This window comes from Tyto alba, unplaced genomic scaffold (assembly GCF_018691265.1).
Source record: "Tyto alba isolate M040663 unplaced genomic scaffold, T.alba_DEE_v4.0 Super-Scaffold_18, whole genome shotgun sequence".
Lineage (NCBI taxonomy): Eukaryota > Metazoa > Chordata > Aves > Strigiformes > Tytonidae > Tyto > Tyto alba.
The window spans coordinates 19,363,521-19,387,998 of record NW_024881280.1 but is presented as its reverse complement, the minus strand read 5'-3'; the positions used below and the strand labels follow the sequence as shown (position 1 = coordinate 19,387,998).

The window sequence follows — 24,478 nt, the reverse complement described above, 5'->3', positions numbered from 1 at the left end:
ATTTTCATTCAGTTCTTGTACAGATGATGATCTGGGGAAGCACAAGCGATGTGAAATCCAGACCACTAATCCCATGCAGCACTCCAGTGAGAAATTGAGTAATTCAAGGCAGACTGATGAAGGTGGAAAATTTCAGAGCACTTATGGGAGAAGGGGGATGGGTTAGCTGCAAATTCTAACTTTAGATGTCTAAATTAGGGACTCTCAGGTACACCACCCTTTCCTCATTTTCTATACAAAGGCTGCAGGAACACTAAATGGTGCCTAAGACAGCCTAGTTAAACAGGAAATGTTACTTATGTTAAGCACAGCAAACACTGCACTTTTTCACATTTAATATTGATCTATATTATCTGTAGTACCTGTATTATTTTATAATACCTGTATTTTGTCAACAAAAATGACATATATCTAGCAGATTTCTAAAAGTAAATAGCATTCATAATCATATTGAGACTATATAACCCAAAAGAACAATTACATATATGTGCAAAAATGTATGTACTGAAACATAAACTGGCTTCTCTACTCCATGCTTATCTAAAAAACCATCTGGCTTTTGTTTTTCTTAACTAATCTTGCTTACTTATAAAGCAAGATAAATGCCAGTGCTGATGAATGCCTCCTTCTCCAGTGAAAATTACTTTGCTCACTTCAAGGCATGAACTTTAAATTTCTATGTTTCTTAATTAAAAATTAACCGATTATAAAGGTGACAAATTGATATTATATAGATGTTAAAATGTAGCAGTAGTTTAGAACATAAGTTCCTTAAAGATTCACAACTAAACACACAGATCTTCTATAAACAGTTAAGTGCATAAATCTCAATATGCAAAACCAAATTTTCCATAATAATCACAACCATTTTAAAATGCTATGGTATAAAGAGTTTTACCTTTTGAAAAGGATTAACTCAAAATAGCTTTTTTCCCCTATGTTTTCATAAAGGCTGATCCTGGCATCTTTTGTTAAGTCCAAATTTACAAGTCCATTAATCATATCGTCCTTCCTTAACTACTTCTACAGAAACTATGGATAAACTGTTTTTTTGCTTTCTGCCTTACAACACCATGCAGTCTGGAAACACATCTATGAGTGGCATAGCACTACTATCATTCTGACACAGTTTCCAGTCACTTGTCTTGCTGTCTGCCAAAAACACTTGGTTCTTGAAAAAACTTGCATATTAAGTAGTTTTCAGCCCTTTTCTCCATGAGCTCAAATTCAAGCCCTTTTAAGTACAGCACTGCCTCATGGCATCCGAACTACATGACAATCCAAATCCCACCCTTATCAGAGATAACTGGAATAAAAACAAATACACTTTTTTTTCCCCCATAGCTAAAAGCTGTCAGGCTTTGCATATACCTGCTGGCCCTAACTTTAAGCTAGCTCCTCTTGTGGAACAAGGCGAATTTCTGGGCCTGTCCTATAACTTTTGCTCCTCCAGACTTTTCAAGCACTCGCCTCCTTCATCAAGCTCCATGCGATCCTCCTACCTAGTAAGTATTACAGTTCCACAAAGAAAACATCCAGACCTATTCCACTACTATGTGGAATGCTGACGGAGGAGACCTCAAATACCAGTGCTCAGACTGTATCCTAGGCATTCATTTTAGTGAGGAAGCACAAAGCAGCTGCTGCTCTTCTAAGGAGAGGTAGCTGCCTTAGTAAAAATGTCTCCATGTAGAATCTTTAAAGTAAAAGAATGCTTTTATAAATAGCTTACTGCTTCAAAAACACACAAAACAATTGTTGCTCAAGAGGTTACTTTCAATATTTACCACATACAGGAGAATGGGAGAATGGGTACAGAAATCAGAGGGCACCAGAGCTTTCTGCCCCAAGCTTCCTTAGTAAGTGACCCTGTAACAACAGAAAGAACCTCCAACATACACTTTCTGGATTGTCCTATGAGTAATGATTTTTATTAAAGTTATAAACCTCTGAAAACAGAAGTTAATAATGGAATCTTAAGCACATGTTGAATCTCATGGTAAATCTCATTGCTAGGCAACAGGAAAAATACTCTGTTAACACATAGTGCAATTAAATTATAACGCTTCACTTAATTTATGGCACCAAATCCATCTAATTTCATATATTTTCTTTAAATTCATGGATTAAAAAAAGAAGAAATGAACTGTCCTCATCAAATGAATTATGCTCCATTGTAACACTTATAAATCTGGGCACAGAAAAATGGAGAAGCTACACCATCCCAGCAGCAATGGAGAGGATGTGCTGCTGCTGTGCAGACCAGGAGGAAGACAGGCTTTTGTCACACCAGTGAAGACGTCGAGGTGCACAAGTGTTGCATCTATGTGAGAACTGCCCTCCATATGCCCCTGAGCTGTGCCACTACTGTGGCGCTGAACTGGTGGAAGTCAGATGGCAAACTAGCTTGGAGAACCACTCCTCACCAAAACCTTTTTATTGTGGACAATAATCAAATAGTTATCCTGACAATATTATTTCCTTCTTTTTGATTTGTAATTCAGCATGAGAATGGAGGGCTGCACCACAATGACATAGCTATAATTGCAGAGAAGAACTGAGCTAGTGTTTTTGCCCAGTATTGAGCAGTATCCTTCGAGACATACAGATTTGCTCACTGTAGCTGAGGAACTCTGTACCTCAACCCCATTTCTCCCTCTGTAGACTTCCTCTTATTCTCTTCTATTCTGCAAGAAGTAGATGATGAACACTGGGGATTTTAGTTGCTTCTCCATTACCCTCCCACAGGAATACAGAAGCAGTATGACAGACTTTTATTAAACAAATTATTGAATTGGAAGGTATAACGATTTGGTTATAGAAGTGTACACATTATTTAACAGGAGAGGAAATTCCAGGTCTGTTACTAAATTTCAGCAAAGGATTAAAAAAGGGGGGAAAGACATTTTTAATTAAATTTTTAATTGGAACATATAATCAGAGGAGTGGCTTTCTGAAATCTACTACTGCCATTCATTCAACACTATTAAAATGGGATGTATAATCAGGCTGTGATATAAAACACTAATTTGAATGCAAATCCTATTTATATGCAACAATTTACCAGATCAAGACCACTAGTCCTCATGTTCTCCATCAGTTCTGAGAAGTGTGTCTCTATTCAAACGCGGTTACATACAAGTAAATGAGCTCAGATTAACAGCACATTACAGTAAACGAGTTCCCTTTGCAAGCAATAAGCGGACAGCATTTTCAAAAGCATGCCTCCTAGCATCTGAAATCTGTCAGCACCTTTGCATGTACAAAAGTGTTAATATCTTTGCCTCTCTAATATATACAGTGTGTAAAACATTTCAAACCAGAGAAATGTAATTGCACTTTCCTTAAGTATAGCATTCATCTTTTTTAAAAAAGATTTAACTTGACATTTATTGTTAAGCAATGTAATTAAGTGCCATGTGCTTCTGTGTATTTTCCCTTGCTCGGAAACACCACGAATGCTTCTATGTAAATTACTTTAATCAATCACTCTGTTTATGTGACAATTCATAATCAAAATACCAGATACATGCATTTTGAGTAAGGGTTCCAAATAGCAAGTTAAACCCGAGGTAGAGCACAGAGATAGAAATGGCATTTCTGCTGAAGAATGAAGCCCAAGCATCTTCTGTACATGAGGCAGAAATGACAGAATATTAGCAGATTTTGCTAACAAGTAGCAGGATTGCTACTTGTGGTTTTGAAGTAATCTTGGTGTTTGGTAAATAACAGAAGATATTATTTATTTGTTCTTATTAAGAGGAACACATGCAGAGTTTCAATCAAGCAGCACTGCAGGTGTAGACTTGGCAGTAGCCAGCTGAACTCTGAACACCAGTATCAGAAAAGTACCAAGAGCTACACTGCAGGCAGCTTAAGGTCTATTCCTCCCAGATCCGCCCCTCCTCCTAACTACTTTGTTGTGTATATGAATGATTTAATACAGGCAAACAGCTGAACAAAATAAAGGTAACAAATGCTACTGTTAAGTGAGTATGTATATAGCTGTTCACTTACATTTACCTCTACTAGTGAAAGATAAAACAAATATTTTAAAAGATTTCCTTGAAATATTACTTAAAGATTCTGTTTAAACATACGTAGACATTGGGAACAAATAAATAGTTTCATGACCTAAGAAAACAGATCATTTAGGAAGAGTGTAACGAAACATGGCATTTTAATTTAAAAACAGTTTATTTTCACAAATATTTGATAAAGGAAGAAGGCATTCCCCAGACATTAACCAGAAGATTTTTGGTGCCTACAGAAACTTTCTCTCTAGTAGTGACATAACTACTTATACCGTATCAGGATATTCCATAGTCCCTAATGGAACTCAACACTTTCTGAACAAAGGTGACTGCCCCTTTTGACTTGTCCTCTGATGCTTAACCTATCTCAAAGCCTTGCAACCTAACACCATGAAAAACAGATGCACTGCAATGGTTCAAATTCCCTCTAAGGTATTTCTGAGCAGGCTGTTCTGCCAATTTCAGAGAGAAGTTGAGGCGAAGCATAAGAACAGTTTGCTCCAAAGATTTCCATAAAGAGAAGGAAATTCTCCTATTCTTTCTCAATATAGACAAAGATGAACTTTTAGAAAAAAGGGCCTAGGAAGAAAGCCAGAGTCCTGTTCAATTCAACAACTAAAACAGAACCCGGCCTCTTCCTCCCTGATGGCTTTTAATAATGTTAAGAACTGAAGGCAAATGCAATAGGCTGTAGTTTCTGTCACCTTCATTTATATAACCTACAAAACTAAACGACTCCCAGAAGATGACAATAAAGAAGTTATTCTCTACAGGGCGCTCCAGGAATTGGAGGGAAGGCACTCAATCCCGGGCTCCTGCTCACCTTCAGAAACTCGAGTCAGCATCACGTCAGCCTGAAGGGAAGGCGACATGTCCACAAGATGCTGGGGACAGTCCCTGGGAACAACTGAAAAGGAATAGTTCAGTGCATTGCCAGCACGGCTGATGGAGACTGTATCAGCACTACCGCATATAAAAGACTCTTCCTCTAGGTTCAGGTCGTTACTACAAAGAGCTTTCGTGAGCTGAGATTCCCATTTCTCAGGGATTCAAAGCACATATTCTCTAAAAGATGGCAGTTTGTGAAACAAATTTTTATTATGCAGTCAGTCTGGAGATTGATCGTTGATTTGCTGCTCTCTACCCTTGACCCACAGTCTGCACTACATAATTTGCAGAAACATTTCTTCAGGAATACACCATCTTTTTTTTCTTGTTCTATGATCTAGAAATGTCTGTAGTTCAGCTGCTGAATAATGACATCTGGAAAAGAAATACTGACTGAGCCAAGTTTCTATTCCTATGTCTTTCAGCAGCAAAATTAAGCACAAAAGTCAAGTCACATAAAGGTAAACAAATCAGAAGAAAGTGAGCTAGCATCACATCATCTAATTAAACTAGTCACCAGGTTGATGCAGCTATGTTAAGCACATGATCTAAACTATAAATTCTATTTGAGGTCTCCCTACTAACGCACAAAAGCAAAAGCATTGTTTAGCTATCGAACCCAAAGCTAACAACACATTTTTAAGGCAGTATTATCAGGACCCAAGTTAAGCTCATACAATTTATATATGCTGTGCGATTCAGATTTTCCCTACAAATAATAACAGAAGGAAATATTACCAGTGTTAGCAATAGATATCAAGAGATAAGCTTATTATGCCCACTCCCCATACGTATTTTAGCCTATATTTCTGTAATGATGTTAAAAGCTGCTATATGGTTTGACTGAATGCTTAAACAATGCTACAGAAACCAATATTCCTAATTCTCTTCAAAAGTTATTTAACTTCTTAAGCTTCAGTTCATATTCTGGTACAGTAAGAAAATTAACAAATTCCTTATTGGGGTACCAACAGACTAATACAGGCACCATTTCATGCCCATCATTGAGACACTGATTTAAAATTAGTGCTTAAAATAAAAACCATTAGATTAAAAAGGTCAGAAAATTCTGTTTCTTAAGCACAATGTTTAACGCCTTTTTGTACAGAAAAGGGAACTTCTGCAGAGGCCACTCTAAGGCCTTCAGAAAAAGAATTACAGAAGAAAACAACATGATAGATGCTATTCAAGGCACTTATAATGGTGCTGAAGAAAACCCTCCAAAATTACCATAAATTCTGCAACACAAAAACTATAATAGAATCAATTAGATGTAGACTGCTGAACTGAGGCCAAAAGACAGCAAATTTCAATATAGGACTTGCTTTTTTGCCTGGTGAGATGTTATCAGATCTCAGAGTAAGTAGTCTCAAGGTGCCACATTATTTTTCAATAATACAATGTGTTTTTTCTAAAAATAACCTATTTTTCACAAATATGGACAAAAATGCATCCTCCAAACTTTCCATACTTAAAATTCAGAAGCATATCCTCCCCAGTCACTGAATTCAAAATAGTCTACCCTTGTTAATGAAACCAGCATTGGAGAGTCTGCTTGAATTACCTTGGAGCACAACAATCAATACTCCCAACATGAAGTCACAACAAGGCTGCACAAAACATAGAACCTTTCAATTCCACAGGAAGGTTCAAGAGGATGAGAGAATGTGAAAAGAAAATGTAAGCGAGAGCACATGCAAGAGCAAGCAGAGCAGATCACTGACTTGCTGGGATCCTTAGCCATGGGACTGTGACTGTGAAGTCGGCATACGCTCTGTTAAAGGAAGTGCCTTTAGGTCAGAAAGGAGCAAGAACAACTGCATACAGGTTGCCCTTACAAAGAGTGGAACACAGGAAGTGCGTTAAAGAGACTGACAGGATGTAAAAATAAAGAGAATTTTCAAATTGTACACGTTTTGCAGTTACACACATAACATTCCCCCAATTTAAAGAGGTGCTGAATGTCTTGTTCCTAGAGTACTAAGAACATTTACTATGAATAAGACAACAGATAATCTATGAAAGCATAACATATAGAGTGCCAAAATAATTTCTGTACCCACAGAACCATGCTTTTGCATTCACCAGTGCCTTCAGTTATGAATCTGCAACAATAAATTAGAAGTGTTATTTGTCTTCTAAACCTAACTAAAATAATTTGCCAGAAAAAGTTCTTAAAATGGGCACCCAACTTTCGTTGCATAATAAAAGAGCTGTATTTCAAAGGCATCATTCGGCGGGGATAACATACTCCTTTTTTAAAAGATACTGTTGACGGAGCAAAAGACTGTAAGAGGAGAAACATCTACCACCACTTCATAAATAGTACAGAAAAGTGGGGGGGTTAATTTGTTGGGGGTGTGGAACAGACACTAAACTCTGGTATCTTAAGCACAATTACTTTACATTTGTGTCAATCAATTGGTATGTGAGAAATAATCACTTGCTACAAAGAATACTTGTACAAAACCTGCTGCTATTCTTGGATATCTGCAGTTATTTTCTGGGAGCAAGAGAGATATGGGAGGACAGTGTGAGTGAAGGATCAGTCTGTCAGCTTCCAACACTCAGAATGCAAGTTGGATTATTTAAAAAACCAGCTCTGTGCAATCAGTTTAACATATATTAATTCAATATTAATTTTAAAAAGCTGTTTATACAGTTATAGTTTATTTACTAAGTAAAACTAGTGTGCAATGCTAAACAATGTATCAATGTTCGGGGGTGGGGAGGTTCCACTTTGATCAAAAAGATATGCTGAAAAATTAAAAAAAAAAGCAGCTTTGGTGAGCTCCACCTAGACATTCAGAAGCAGCCCTAAAATTTCTCTCAAAGACCTTGACAACTTGGGAAGGGAAATACCAAAATCTCCACTGAGCACCAGATTTCAACCAGAAGTCCATTTGGGATCCATTAATTACATACACACACATTTGTGAGAAAGGAGCAAGTCTTACAGGCCCAATCTAGCAGATGTGCTCTAAATGCACCGGCCAGTGAGAACACTGAATCCAACACAAAGCTGAGCAGTTGCAGCCATTAGGAAAAAAAACAACACCCATCCACCAAACCCAACCCAAAGCTTGTGGTTCTACTGTCACAATTGTGGCTGTTTAATATCAAAATTAAACAAATGAGAGAAACTCTCTAAGAATTGAAAGCTGAGTTTCAATTTCTCAGGTAGGTGGCATTTACCTGGGCTGCTTTACAACCAAGAATGCAAAGCCAGAGAAGCAACCAGGACCCTATATAAAGCCAGTAGCTGAGGTATTCAACTGGAAAGCTGAAACTTCAGATTAACTGAATTTCCTGCATAGCACTGGTCATGGTCCCCCTTCACACATCTAGTCGTGGCCCCAGGAACCCTGCAGCCGTACCTGCAGAGCAGAAGGATTTGACTGCTGCATGCAATTTCAGGGCACTCTCCCAGGTAGCGGGAATACAGGCTTAAATGCTAAACTGAGAAATCAGCTGAACTTGCAAGTCCCACTTCCTGGCTGAATGGCTATAGAAACTTCCCGGGCTGTTACTATGAACAGAAAATAAGCCTGTCAAGTTAAAATGAAAGAAGGGTCCTGGCACCTAAGAGAAGATAGTTGATTTGGGCTCTAAATCTCCGTTCCACAGAGCTGTCTGACATGGGCTACAATTAGGTGGTGAAATCCAGGACAGAGACAGACAGTGAGACACATCCCATAGGCTTTTCTTAATAGTCCTCTTGTTCAACATCTTCAGTACTGTTCATTTCCAGACAGTGAACCTACTAACTTTAACTTAAACCATTAATTTCCACTTATTCCACACCAAACTCTAACCTTCAGCACTCTAAGACACTGCACCTATTCTGCTAAGGCACAGCCAAAGAGTCTGAAGGTATCTCCAGGAGTACCACTGGGAATGACACCTAATGGATCCCCACCACCCCAGGTCCATAGTGGCTCCAGCTTAGGCTTCGATTTAACTTTCCATTCCTGCAGGCAGGGCACCTACCTCCCAGGCACTGCAGTGTTCTGCACAGCAGTACTCACGTGGCTTTTTGCATCTGACCTACAGCAGCCAGAAAGAAAGAACAAACTCCTTTATTAGTGGAAGAGAATAGAGACCGGAGAAGAGTGGCATTAGGTGTCTACTATTTTTTGAAAAGTCTCACGTAAATAACAGAAGCTTCATTCAGAAAAGAAAACAAATAGCACCTTCTCTTTTTCTAGTTCCTCTAGCACCAGTATTCCTGTTTAGCAAACACTTAAAAACATGCTTAAATCACCACCTCTTTTCCAAACTGGATGCCATTTAGGCACTGAGTTGTGAAGTTTGTTGCAGAGAAACCCTAAGCCTCAAAACAGTTTCCTTTAAAAGCTCAAGGGGATAAAAAGAAACAAAAGAGAGAGGAAAAAAAAAAAATCAGTTCTAGCCCTAGTGCAGCCATTTTGAGGCACCATGAGCTCTCTGCCATTTCTTCCTATCTAGTCAACAAACCCAGCACAACAGTTGCGTGTTTTGCCTTTGTTTTGTTTTATGCAAAAGAGGGCAGATACATGCATACCTGTGTAATCTGTGTGAGAGATGAGACTACTGGAAGCAGAGCAAAGAAAACACTCTCACAGCCTGTTCCCACAGCAGCAGTAGCTGCACAGTCATAACCATGACAGCTGAGGAACCAGGCCAAGAAATGTTTGCTGTAAATACATTCTCACTGTGTTGTTAGGCTTTTTTTTTTTTTTTTGGCCTTTTTTTTAATCCTGAAAGACAGTTAAAATACATTTACTGCAAACGTTTCCAGTTCAGTAGTAAGTTCTTGGCTAATGTTTTTGTTTTCTTCTGGCTTTCCAAACACTTCTTTCTATGATTGTCAATTCCTTTCAGACACTATAATCCCTTTTCATATCAGCTGCTAACACAAGCCAATAAAGCAACAGGGATCCGTATAGATCCTGCTTCCTTCACTAAGGGAAGAAAGGCAACAGAGCAGGTTTTGTAGCTTCAGCAGAAACAAAATGAAAGATTCAAGCCTCAAGCCCATATTCATTCAATCATACCCATCCCAAAACATGCAGGAGCATTGGAGTCAACGGCTGACAGTGAGAATACTCTCTCTCCACAGGCTGTTAACCTGGGGGGCAGAGGGGTGGAAAGAAGGAGCTTTCTGTCATCTCCCACACTTCTAGCTGCAGTACATCTCTGAATCTATGTTTACCTTCTTATCTCCAGGAAGTACAATCATCTCCTTTAAATATGCACATACTGATTGGGACTGGTTAAGGCAGTTCTCTCTCTGGACAGACAGGACCTTTCAAGGTGATTATTAGCATTTCAGCAAATTAATAATGATTATACAAATTCCTGTAACTGGCTTTTCTAAACATCGACATCGCAACTAAAGGCACAGTGTAGAAAACAGTGTCAAGGTTTCCATTTACTTATGTGGGCTCTGGATGAGAAGAAATTAGTTTATTTGTCCTTGAGTCTTAGCAAAAACAAATTGTTTCATAAGGTATGAGGGGGTCACCTGATTATCTTGCCCTTGAAACAGCTTCCTTAATTTCAGCGATAAAATGAGGGATGCCAATTGACCTTCCTTGCTTTAAATTAAAGCTTATTAAAGATTTAAGAAAAAATCTCACCAGCATTCAGTTATTGATTACTGTCTACCAGCTGTAGATGCAGTTGTAGTAGCGTATCAAAGTGCCATCTTAGCACTACAAAGTTTGGCCACTATTTATTATTGAGTGGTGTTCTTCTATTTCAAAGTATCTTAATAGCAGATCTTGACCTTTCTAAATAGAACAAATACTTAAGATCAATGATCTTATGTGTAGGGATAAAATGTCTGGATCTTTTTTTTATTTTTGTACTTTGGATCACAAAAATAAAAATAGAAAAGCATCCCAACTCCCTAAAGATGCAACTGCTCTTACTGTTCTGAAGAACAGGGATGTCCCAACTTGTTTTTTTTTTTTTTTCAGACTATAAAGTAGCAGACTTTAGCCTGAACTAACAATCTCTATGCCCTCCTCAGGCTAAGATAACGCAAAACAGAAAAATAAACCAGGAGAAATATTTCTGTAACTGCTGAAATGCTGGCAAGTTTTTCACTGTAGTGACACCTGGTGAGACTAGAGTATTTAAGAATTACACACTGCAAAGTATAAACACATCTTTGTAGTTTATAATATAAGCACAGCTTTGTTTAGCTCTATGAAACGTAAACTGTAAATATCCTATTACGGACTATCTGCCTTAATTCCTCAATTACTTACAGATTGGATAAATACATGAATATTGTGAAACACAAGTCAATTTTGAAATTAGCAAAAATACTCAAATGGAAGATGTTGACAAAACACGAAATATAAGAAGAGGAAAACAATATTAATCTGCATTTAGCATATACACTTTAGGTATATCTACTCTATTGATAAAAAGACAAGTGTGCACAGACTCTTAAACATATATTAAAAGGCAAAAAGATGATAAAAGTTTCAAAAAAAAACACTAAGAGCTATTCATTTTTCTGACGACCTTTACTACAATTTCCCATTGCAGCATCTCACACTTTTCCCATCTTGAAAATTTACCGCTCTAATGCGAGTTAAATGCCTTCAACGGTATTCTCTTGATAGAGTGTCCCTCCTAAACCAAAGTGTTAAAAATAAAATCCACACTCAAAAAAAAAAAAAATCTTCTGGCTTCACTGCAGTGCTTTTTCTTCACTTGCTCTTTACATTTACAATAAGAATAATTTTCATCATTGACTCAGTATTACTATTCTGGGGATCCTTTCAGTTCATTCAAAATATAGCTGCAAAAAAATCAGAGCCATCAACTTGTTATTCTTGTCTTCCTCTGGACCCAATACATGTCATTCTCTGCTAAATCCATTTCACTGCTCCCTCTCATCCACCAATACATTCCCTCACTAATTTTATACTGATGAGACACAGTTTTTTGCCCACACTAATAATAATCTTTGAGCAAGCCCCCAGCAAAATTTACCATGTAGAGTGATGAAACACAGCAAAATTGGAACTTTACACCAATTTGCTCAAGCCATGGATCTGAAGGATAAGAAGTTTTTGCTACCCTTAAAATCAAAGGCTTGTACCTATTCTCCTAAAACAGTGCCAAAGAGTATGAAGGTAAATCCAGGAGGCGAAAGAAACCCCTCAGACAGTACCACTGGGAATGACACATGATGGATTCCCACCACCCCAGCTCCACAGTGGCTCCAGACTAGGCTTTGGTTTAACTTTCCATTCCTGCAGGCAGGGCACCTACCTCTCAGGCACTGCAGTGTTCTGCACAGCAGTACACATGTCCATTTTTACATCCGACCTACAGCAGCCAGAAAAAAAGAACAGACTCCTTTATTAGTAGAAAAGTGGCATTAGGTGTCTACTGTACTCCATATTTTGAAATTTTTCATGTAAGTAGCACCAGTGTTCCTGTTTAGCAAACACTTAAAAACATGCTAGCCTTCAAATCCATGTCTCGAGAGTCCATTCCTGAGCTCATTCTTGCTCATCTTTCTTCAACCTTTCTTCTAAAAAACATGGACATACAAGATTTACTCTATATATGTAACTTCTTATTTTAAGATGTCTTTTGATGCCATCTGAGTTTTTCTCTGTCCAATTTAGACTGTAAAATTCTCAAGGCCAACACTTACAGCAAGATTTAAAAAACAAAACAAAATAAAAACCCCCACAACATAATCAACCTATGGTTCTCCATGTACTACAGAGGAGGGCCAGATGCCTTAGATAGAGTTTCATAAAAGTCTCCATCCCAGGTAGTAAACTACTAAATCAAAAGCAAAAAATTGCCATAAGTCTCCAGCACAACCTTTTTTTATGGCATTGCTACTCAATTCTGAGAGCATATCAACGCACATAAGCCTAGAATCCTCATTTTTAAACCTCTCCTAGATCAACGTACTTCCATCAAAACAAGAAGTATGAGAGGAAAAAAGAAAAAAAAAAATCTCTTTTTTTTTTATTTCATAGTTCCTATTAAGGATGCTCATTCAAGACATAAGGCTTATTTGAGTTCAACTTTTATGTCTCTGCCTACAGGTATCTGATCGGCACCTCTAAAGTCTAAAGGGACTGGGCCAAATGACTGGAAATGCTACTGAGGGAAGGATGCTCTCAATCGTTATGCTGTGAACTTGCTCATTTGAGCAAGAGTTGAGCTAGCATGGCTGCCTGGCACTCATGTTAAATAAGAAAGACACCTTCATTTCAGTTTAGGTTTTGACTAAGTGTTCTAACCAGTGATCTCTGTAAAAGGCAGAACCATTTTCTCCATTTTGAGCTGCAGGCTTTAATGGAATTATATACCAATAGTCAAACAGGTGGTGGAATGTCAATTTTAGAACCATTCACAGAACAACTTAGGTTTGAAGGGACCTCAGGAGGCTAACCGTCTGGTCCATCTTGCTGCTCAAAGCAGGACCATCTTCGAGCAGGTTACTCAGAGTCTTACCCACTTGAGTTCTGAGTATCTTCCAAAAGAGAGGTGCTAGAACATTCTGGGCAACCTGTTCTGATGTGTGATTGCTTTCACCGTAAAAATCCAAACACTCCCTCCCACCATTTCTTACTGTAAATTGCAAATTGCATTCACTACCTCTTGTGCTACCACTGTGCACATTCAGGAAGCATCTACCTTCATCATCTCTGTACATATCCATTAGGTAGACATTAAAGACAGCAGTTCATGTCTTCCTTTAGCCTTCTCAAAACAAAACAAACAGTTCTCTCAGGCTCTCTTCACATATTATATGCTTCATTCCCCTTATCACCTTTATGGCTCATTGCTAGAGAATATATATATGCAAGGTAGCACGTACCATCAGAAGTTAAGCAATTGTGCATGTATCTGTTAAAGACATTTCAATTGACAATATCAGTTGTGGTGAACGCCAGTCATACATTTACATTGCTGTTGGGCATTTTTAACAGATTTTGTATCATTGACACATACACATACTTTGGCAACCTAAAACACAAAATACATTGTGCTCAACAGAAAAAAAAAAAATGTATAACAAATTTATTTCATAAATATGAAAAAGTATCAGAGGAAGAAGTTTAGAATTACTTGTAAGTTGTAAATACTAGTCTTTATTTTTCTATGCATATCTCAAGTGATAACTCACTACAGTGCTGGACACTGTATAAACAGAGAATGAAATTTCCATGGTTCCAAAAAATGTAAGGCAAAAGACAGTATATGGGCACAAACAGAAGTCAAAGGACAACTCTTAGTAAACCATACTAATCAATCAGGCAGGTGGCTCATCATGTAGTGCCTAACTACCTTAGTGACAACATTCTTTTCTTGTATTGCTTCCAAATACACATCATTCCTTCTAATTTGGAATGGTTTCCCCTAGTTTCTCCATTGTTCTGTTTCTAAATCTATTTATACACACTGGCAAACAAGATGGTACAAAACTTAAAATTTATATGCTGAAGAATTGGAGATTTAACACAGCGTGTTATAAACACACATGATAAATGAGATCGGACTGATGCCTACAGACGCCATATACAGAACATTCTGCTGCGCAGAACATTCACAGTAAAATAGTCAATGGCAGCATGGTAGCTATTTTACCAGGTATAAACACATTTGCTCTCAATACTTCATCTATTTTTCTTGTCTTCCCAAGTGCAGCATTAACATATACCTAAAATAAACCACATTTAAAGAAAAATGATCTCCAAATCCGCATATGCAGTCTCTCCACTTTAAATGGTGGAAGGGAAAATACCAATAACTACATCTACATTTCTCAAACAGTAGCAACTGCACATAATAATTTACTAACTAACGTATCTCAAAGAAAAATAGTATTGAACATCTATAATCTCCTCTACAGAGATGGGCCACTTCAGGCAATGATCAAAACCCCACAGTAATATAGCCTTCACAGTCTTTACTGTTCATAAATACTACTGCTGTTTCCAAATTAATCCCAAATCTTTAAATATAAATTTTTCATGCTTCATTCACTCCACTGTTGCTTCTATGGCAGCTTTTTCACAGACGTTCTTGAAATACCCCAGACCTCACAACCCACAGTCTGCTCAATATTTCAGACAATTTATCCATCTGTCCACATCCTCCCTATTCCAAACAACATATGATACTATACAACTACTTATGTATGATAATTAGGCATCAGAGAATTATGCTACAAAAAAAGGTTTGAGTACACATATGTATCACACATACACACTCTGCTATATAAATACTATCACCATTACCTCTGGCAACTGCTGGTTTTGAAGCAGTTCTCTTAAGAGAGGGCAGCTTCAGAAGGAAAGTAGCACACCAAATCTCCATCTCCAGCCAAATTTTCAAAATTATGTACAATTGTTATAATTGCATAAACCGAGTTAAAGTTTTTTTTAAGGGACAAGACTGAATCTTCAGACTAAAGCCCTATTCAGCTTTGGGTTGAGCTAATAAATTAATTTTGATCATTCTTCTACTGAATTTATGGTTTTCAACGTGAATCTACAGGGAATAAAGCTTGTCCATGCTTCAAATTGCAAGGCCCCATTTCCTTTTGCTCACATATAATTGCTCTGCACTGGAACTTTTATATAATTTGCTTTCTGCTAATTTCCCTATATTCTTACCTCTCCAATCATATCCCTCCCAGTGAAACTTTCTTTTATTTTTTCTTTCAATACATACCTTTTATAAAACAGGGGCACTAAAGTGGCGCTAAAAGAAGCAGCAAGAAAAAGATGGAGGAATTACAATTAGATAATAAGACCAGTATTTTAGGGACTCATTATAGTTGAGACACTCCAGGAAAAGCTTCATCATCTTTCTGGAAAAATGTGTTCATCCTTACCAAGTACATCTAAGGAACCTTTAGAGCTCACAATACCCTTAACTGCTCTGAGGCTCTACTTTATAGCCATATTATACCAAGGATGCTGCCAATGCACAAAATGTTCTTGATACTCTAGAGAAACATGATAAGGAAGAAATACAAAAGTATTGCCATGTAAGATCTGACTAGCCTGCAAAAACATAGGTTAAAATGTCGTATCAGGGTAAGGAATCCTGTTAAGGATGTTAATCAACCAGATAACCCTTCCTTGAAAACACAGCACATTTTTGGACTAGTTCCAAGGGGACTATTTGTACTCAACAGAATTGCTGACATCAATAATGCATGTTGTATAGGTAATGTTTCCTTCTAATAGTCATACACCTTTATCTATTGATATGACAAAGATATAAGGAGAACACTACATGCTGAAATATTCACTTCTATTTTACCCGCAGTCCCATTTTTTTATTTGATTTTTAATAGAAAAACTGACTTGTCTGCTGCATATTGAAATTTTTTTCTTTTCTGCTGGTATTTCAACTTGATAACACACGCAGAATAAGATAGAAAGTTCAAGATCAGAGAAACCAACACTTACTATCCTTCATATTAAAAGTTTTTCTGATTGATGCCTAAACAAGAAACCCCCCTCCATTTGTATTGCTTCTATGACTATAGCAGCTATTAAGTCAGCAGCTAACACAGTGCCACTTCTTCCCCCACAACCTCTTGGCAGAACAATTGCCACACTATACTCCAGCACTTACAGCAGCCAGTCAGGCTGCTCCTGGATCAGCTCAAGATTGTGCCTGCACCCTTCTAATTGCTCTTTTGCCACTGAACTGTCAAGATGTCCTCAGAAAGAAATGAGAACGGCGTTAGAAATCTTACCATACAGACTGTATGGGACAGTGGGGATGACCATTTAAAATCCTTGTTGCAAAAGTAGTTTAAACCAGCAAATAAGTTTTCCTTGGTTTTTTGTTTTTAATAATCTTTATAAGGTTCGTAGCTGTCTACTTGAAAGTTACTTCAACAGAGCTTTTCAGACACATTACTGTTTAAATACAGGCTTTAGGTAACTTTCAAAAAAAAATTGTATCTCTACTGTACTTAGCCTAAAGGTTAATCAGAAGTCACTCTCACGATAAATACAAGATGATGCATTTTGAAGTAGCTTGTTGAATCTGAACAAGTATCATAGCACTGAGTCAAGACACACATAGAGTAAAGGAACAATTGCTGAATGGGACTACAGAAAAGAGTAGGCAGCTTCTGAAGCATATGTTAAGTGAAAACTGAATAGAAAAAGCTTATTGCTACAGATGACACAGGAGAACTATCAAAACTTCCTTACCTGGGTGTCGTGGTTTAAGCCTGGTCATCGGCCAACCACCACGCAGCCACTCTCTCTCCCATCTCTTCTGGCAGTAAGAAGGGACAGAGAGCCAGGCTTGGGGTTCGAGATAGGACTGGGATGGGGAAAAATCCGCCTTTATGGTCATGAGCAAAAGGCAGACTCGTTAGGGGAAGAAAAAAAGAACATACATTGATTACAGACACTGACAACAATACTTAACAGAGTAGGACAGTGAGAATCCTTGCCACATCTTGAGAACACCTTCCCCCCCACCCCTCCCTTCTTCCCGGGCTCAGGTCTGCTCCTGATATCTCTACCTCCTCCCTGTAGCAGCGCAGGGCAGGGAATGGGGGTGCAGCCAGTGCTGCTGCTTCTTCCAACTTCAGTGGGGCGAGCTTCCGGAACTTGTTCCCCCTGCTCCATCTGTTGTGGTCACCTCTCACAGGAGACAGTCCTCCACAAACGTTATCCGATGTGAGTCCCTCCCACGCGCCGCAGCGTTCCCCACACTGCTCCATCATGGGTCACCAACTTTCTCCGACTGGATTCCCTCCCATGGCTGCAGCCCTTCCCGAGCTGCTCCGGCGTGGGACACCCCCGCATGCTGCAATCCTCCCAGTGCTGAATTACAGTAGCAGGGCTGCCTTTTCCCATGAGACCCTGGCCTTCTTCGGGCACGGCACCTTGATCAACCATGCAAAACACAGGCCACTAATCAGTGTCTGCTCCACCGTAGATCTCCATGGGTGGCAGGGGGGGGCCACCCTGCCGTCTCACCACAGGATACAGGTGGTCTCTGCTCCGGCACACCTCCCCCCTCCTTTCTTCCTCCGTTCCTCCACTGGCCTTGGTGTCCACGCAGCTGCAGCAACTCCTCCTCACAAGTCCCACTGCTCGTCACCAGGTCCTTTCTTAAATATGTTGTTGCAGAGGTGCAGCTGATTGGCTCAGTTTTTGAGCAGAGGTGGAGCTGACTTGGAGCTGGGGGAGCTTAGAGAAGCTTCTCACAGGGGGCTGCCCCTACAGCCCCCTCCTCTGCCACCAAAAAAACCCCACCACTCACTCAACCCAGGACACTGGGCTTTAACAATATCTTCAGGGAAAAGAACTATCTTTTAAAAAAACTCAAGTAAATAAAAAAATACTCTCTTCTATCTCACCTACAGGCAAGCAAGATTCAAAAGAAGTGCTAGCAGATGTGAAATAATTCTTATATGAAGAAAATTGTGGCAGGGAAATGGGAAGAATTAAAATGCAGATAAAGGAAAAAGATCACCCTGCAGTCTCAACAGGCCCATGGTACATGTAGTTACTTAAACAAAGAAGTCAATTCTCAGCCACAAAACTTCAGGTAATTTCAAGGCATGCAAACTAGAGATATATTTAACCGAAAGAGTTATGAATACAATACGTTGATACAGAAATGTTCCATTACTGTTTGTAATCTACTTTCGCTACAGGTAAAAAAATAATTTCTTTATGTATTTCTTTTTCTTTCAATAACTTATCATCATCCCTTTCTTTTCTATTGAGCATACTTTTATTAAAAGTTGGACACATTATAGAATCAATATGCTATATATTTTCTATAGTATACTAAACTGTTAACTCTATTTTGTGTTATAAGGCACATTTTCTTCAAACTCTGTTTAAGGAAAATGATATGACATGTTCCAGAAAACCATCCTTGCTCATGAGATATGGATTACCAGAGAAACACCACACACTAATTTTGGTCTTCAATATTATTGCCTCTTAACTACCAGTCTGACACCACACAACTCAAAGGTGTCTCAGACTAGGTATGTGGCAGAAGGAGAGCTTGGATTTAAAAGATGTTTTATCAGTGATGTACATCCTGCCCATAAGCAAATAAAAGTGAAAAGAGACAAAAATGAGGTTGGACTCTGAGCTGTGCTGAAAAGCCATTCATCCTTCAAAGTAGTAAATCCAGAGAAAGACAAGTATATATATGTATTACAAAGAGTGAGGTTACATACAATGAGTATATAAGAAGGCACATAATGTATATATTTAACAAATGTATTTTCCAAAGTAAGAGTTCCAGAAATCTAAGTTGAAAGTGTAAGAGAAGCATTTAAATACTCATTACTGGCACAGACCAATTATGAGTTAACAAGTCTCCATTAATGAATTTGGAAACTAGGCCTTTCAATGCTTTATTGGAGTATCTGAAGCATGATAAACTCTGGAAAACAGATTTTTTCATCTAGAAAAAAGCAAACAAGCATCCAAAGTTATTTACAGAGTGAATGCATACTCCTGATGCTTGTAAAACAAAGAAAAATCCCTCCGCCATCTAACAATAAACACCACTATAAAATATCACCAGTGTTTTTAATGCAAAAATCTGGGAACCTCTGTTTTCTCTATCTGGCTGACTTAACTATTTTAAGAATTTAATATTTTATCAGCTTGTCTGAATGCACACAAGCTCCTTACACTTATATTATACTATAAATCTAGATTAGGGAGCTAATTTAAATGGTTTATATGTAGCTATAGAGGTAAAGCAGCTATTTCTGAATAATATTGTTTTAGGAAGTTAAATACAAGCAGCAAGCAACTTTATCCTGTCAAACAGAAGGTAATAGCTAAGACCAACCAGAACAGATGAGAAAACAAGGAAAAATTTCAAAGCCTCCGACAAATCACATAACTATTTCTAATATAAAATGGAATGATAGTATCTTTAAAAACATCATCACATGCTGTGGTCGTCTCTTATTCAGGTGTCCAAGGCTATAACACTATTGGTTCTACAGTTAACCCCTTCTTGAGATGCCTAGTAACTATGGCAGAAGGGACATTACAGTTTTTAAAACCAAAATAGCATGTGCTAGCCTGAAAAAATTACTAGTTATTTTCTAAAAACCAGTTGTACATCAGCCAGAACCTGCTGGTTCTGCCTGTGATCTGTGAGCTTCTCTCTTCTAAGGAGATGCAAACAACTTTTTCCAGCACAGATTTAAGACTACCTTGGTCATCATGCAGAAGCAAAATGCTTGTGGGGAGAAAAAGTTTCGCTTAAAGCCTTCCTCTTTCAGAATTCAGGTTCCACAGTCAGGGAAATCACTGATGCCCCAAACATTAATGGACTCTGTCTCGTTCCTATGGCATGATTGGCCAGCACGTAACTGCTTCGTTCGGTTGCTAGGGAGCAACGAGCTCATTACATGGCATCATCCGCACCCTCCACAAGGATGCTGGCACATGCTTCCCATCTGGGGCCACTCCCGACAGAAGTAACGGCACTGGAGTGCCTGACACTCTTCGGTCTCCCAGGGTGGAGATGCCAGTACGGCAGGTGCTGACTTCAGCTCTACCTTTGAGGTTTTAGGCTTTCATCTTTGTGAGCCTGGCCAACGCAAAGAGGTCAGAACAGCCTTCCACAGATACTGGCATGGATACCCCTTATTTTTAAAGGCCCAATCCAGACAAAGATGTTCTTCCTGAAATTTTGGCAGACAGATGGCTTTTCTGACTAGGGCAATAACTGCTACTATTCAAAAGTCTGTGTTAGAGGAGAATTCAGTAAAAATGGAAAAAGGCTAAAAGAAAAAAAAATCTTATTTTCAGTAATTAAAGGAGCACAAGATTTGGAGGCATTTACAGAAGACATACAGAAGCCTAGTGATCTCAAAGCTGTATACATTAAATCCCTAGAATGGATGTCAGCCGTGAACAATCTGGGTCACTTCAAAATCTAAACATGGAACCTTAATGCATTTTTTCAGCTGTTTGTCTCATTAGCACTTCATAGATCTATTCACAATAAGAAGGAAAAAAAAAAAAAAACTGTCAAGAAATAAAAAAGACACCCTGCTCCCATATGCCAGGAAATTTATTAACTAACAATCTATCTGCATTACACAGAGATGGTATCTAATGATTTTCATGTACCTGTCATGTGTCAAATGCCATCCAAGAATTCTTAGTGCTGGTGAATTAACAAGCACATAAGGGAATACAGCTGTAGATCTCCATAGATGCCCATACACCCAAATCCTCAGGCAACCGCCAAATACCTTTTTCTGCATAGATGCCTATACATTCAAATCCTCAGGCAACTTCAAAATGCCTTTTTTTTTTTTTTTTTTAATAACAATTGCATAAAGACATTTAAAAAGGATTGAGAAGGAAGGCAAACTGGCATGATTCACTCATCAAATGCATGGAACAACAGCTCTATTTGAAGAGGATAGGTGAATGTAAAAAGCGTCAATTATCCCTCTCCCTGAAGTTAAGATTAAATTCTTTAGAATTTAAGACCACCAAGATACAAAAATACTCACCACTAAGATATGAAATCATGTCATGGACACTCATGTTAAATGCTTTTTAAAATAACCAACTAATGTGAAACACGAATATGCACCTAAGTCCTTACCTGTCTCAATAATTTCTCAACAGCTGACATTACCATGAGCCCTCTCCACACAACTGGGGCAGACTCTTCTATCAAGAAACCCATAGACATGCTGAAACAACAAGGCAAAAACTTTAGCTTTCCAGCACAATACCAAGTACATCTGTAAAGAAGCTTGATTTAAATTAAAACATATGCTCACCATGCAATTCCATAGTTCTTAAGGGGCCTCATTAGATTTTCTAAAACAGAAGCAAACAAAGGGTTTTTTGAGTGGGAGTGGGGGGGGGAATTGGTTTTGGGTGTAGTATTTTTTAAAGAAATAAGCTTACACATTTTTTTTTTCCTTTTAAGAGCACTTTTCTCTCTCTGTTAAAAGCATCTCCCCCTCATCCCTTCAATATATGTATACATTTATCTATTCTACCCAAGAACCTGGCCCCGCTTTTTCTTAGGTTGTTACATTTTACTGATATCATTCATCTCTTGCCAGAATAACAATACATCTGCCCATAATATAATGTCACTTTGTGCTGCCAAAATCACCTTCATCTATTTGTATGAAATCCCCACACTTGCAAGGTATAAATTCCCTATTAGGCAGCCTTCTACTTCTGCAATACTAAGTCATTTATATCAGAACAAAATCAAAGTCCTACAATGCTATGGGACTTAAAAAAATTTTTTTTAAACTATGCTATTCACTAATCTCATGAATCAGAGGATTGTTCCCATTAACACACCAGTGTTTTGGGGAATTCTCCTTGTATTAAGTCTTCTTTTGGAACCCCAGAAGGGAAGTGAAATATTGCAATTGTTCTGCTGGCAAAGGGGCAAGGAAGCAGAAAGTAAATAAAAAAAGAGTGCATTCAAATCAAAACCTCGCAAAAGCCAAAATTCCTCTTTATCGTCTCTGCCATCTAAATCCACACCTTATCTCAAAATGGCGTACACACGCATGTAAGAACAAAAGGAATTTTTTTGGGTCTAGCTGGTTTATTTTAAGAGCATGCAGAGGCAGGAACCAGCAGAAAATAGAACACTTTACTATAAAGGTTTGACAGAAACCTTTGATGCACCCAAAGTAAAATATATATAGATAGTAAAATAAAAACAATGTGAATATAATGCAGTGCATTCAAAGCTGAACTCTGAATTCTGACAAAATAACACCCAAGAGCACACAAATTAAACAGCCAAATTCTACAGATGAAAGCTTTCAAGCAATCAAGTAAGTGGGCATTCAAACTATGCAATTTTGTAGAAATATGGCTGAAAATAAATTGGATGTTTTGGTTTACAAATCAAAAAGAACAAAATAGGAAGCTAAACAAATCACTTGCATGTCTATTGCATTCAGGAATGAGTACGGAACTGCTGTTGGAAGAGAGACGGGCTTGGACTGATGCACTGTACCAGTGTAATACAACTCTTCACTACTTCTGCAGCTCTTCCCAGGGATTATTTCGGTGGCATTATATTGTCTAACCGCATTTCCAGGAATCACAGTCTTAGTGCTCCTCTCTGCAGTAAGATAGTTTTGTTATAAAGAGGTTGATGACATCTGAACTTCAGCCTAGAGCCATCTCTAGACACTGCTTTGGTGTCTTTGCAAACAACCTACGCACCACCACAAGTTATAATACTGTTAGAAGTCTTGAGAAAATTGACTAAATATTTACCTATGAGAGGGTTTTAAAAAAAGAAACAAGAAAAAAAAAAGTATCTGCAACAGCATGTGACTGCAGATTCAAGGTCTGCTTTGTTTTTACCATGAAATAGGAACAATTTTAAGAAAAAACAAAAAAAAAAAACAAAAAGGGCTGGCCAAACGTTGACCACTTAGCACATGAGGACCAAAAACGGGAGGGTAAGGAGAGTAAAAAAGATGCATTTATTCTGAGAAAGTTTACCAGAATACTATGCCACTTGTCAGTTCAATTCAAGTGCTCTACAGTATGTCAGTCAAATATCCAGAGGTCAACATCTCAACATCCGCTACCCGCATGGATGGTTTCTTCTGTATAGAGCCCAGGTAGACATACCAATCTCATAGAAGAGACACACCTTCAGAGATATCCCTCTCCTTCACCTCACTGGGTAAAACAGGAGAGCTGCCATGAGTAGAGGAACACTGACCTACAAAGCAGCTAAAGGGGCCTCTCTTTTGTTAAAACATGTGCACTGTTTATTTCTCAGCAGTAGAGTTTCATTTTATGAAAACTGGATCTTATTTTCTTTGGTTAACAACAAGGATGAGAAACTACTCCAAGCAGCAAGACTTAATCAAATTTATACAATGCACAAGAATTCACAACCTATTGTATATTCTGGCTATAATGTTCTGCATATTCTCAAGGTAATACAAAATACTGCAGAGCACCCCACTGTTTGCCTACTCCTAAAAAGCATTCTTAAGACTATCTCATATCTAAAGTGCTTCAGTGGGCTCTGGTAATCACCCTTGTCTCATCAAAAGCAACAGGCATTCCTCCTCCTTCACCCTGGGTCTCATGAAGATTTTCTAAAACATAACATGTGAAGAAGATTTAGCTTAATGAGATCTCTAGTTCCTATTGCTTTCAGAGTCGAGTTAACACTTCCTTCTCAGTTATCAGATGCCTACACTATACAGCTCCAAAAATCCAACACACAAAATTTCTTTAAAATCACAATACACATCAACACCTATGCCACAAGATCAATAAAATATTCTTGTTTACAACTTTTCCGTAAGCTTGATGGCCCTAAATAAAAGGGTGCTGTGTTTTCTCTGAACACGCAAAACCAGATCAAGAAGATCAAGAGAGCACCAATGAAATGGCAATAAAATGCCTTTTCTGGTAGAATACAAGTAGGGCACTGGAAAAAGCAGACACATACAAATTCATGACAGTGTTACAGCAGATTGCTGATTTAAAGAGTTCAGGACTGGTCTGAAGGCTGGA

At 38.2% G+C, this 24,478-nt stretch overlaps 1 protein-coding gene across 8 annotated transcripts in view; it reads right to left on the bottom strand.

The window, feature by feature from the left end:
• NUBPL (nucleotide binding protein like) overlaps nt 1-24,478 on the bottom strand; it is an 87,708-nt gene that overhangs the window by 34,744 nt on the left and 28,486 nt on the right. For 6 of the 8 annotated variants that reach the window (XR_006165153.1, XM_042791017.1, XM_042791018.1 and 3 more), the window contains 2 exons: nt 21,733-21,772; nt 21,552-21,642 (listed from right to left, as the gene is read on the bottom strand). The exons of 1 other annotated variant lie outside the window; for it this stretch is intronic. Coding sequence is in view for 5 of the 7 variants with exons in the window: in XM_042791017.1 (XP_042646951.1) it covers nt 21,552-21,642; nt 21,733-21,772 (131 nt within the window). In the remaining 2 variants the exon portion in view is untranslated. Of the gene's footprint in view, nt 1-12,197; nt 12,217-21,551; nt 21,643-21,732; nt 21,773-24,478 lie in introns of those variants that run through there. One more of the 8 variants, XM_033010316.2, reaches the window with a different exon arrangement.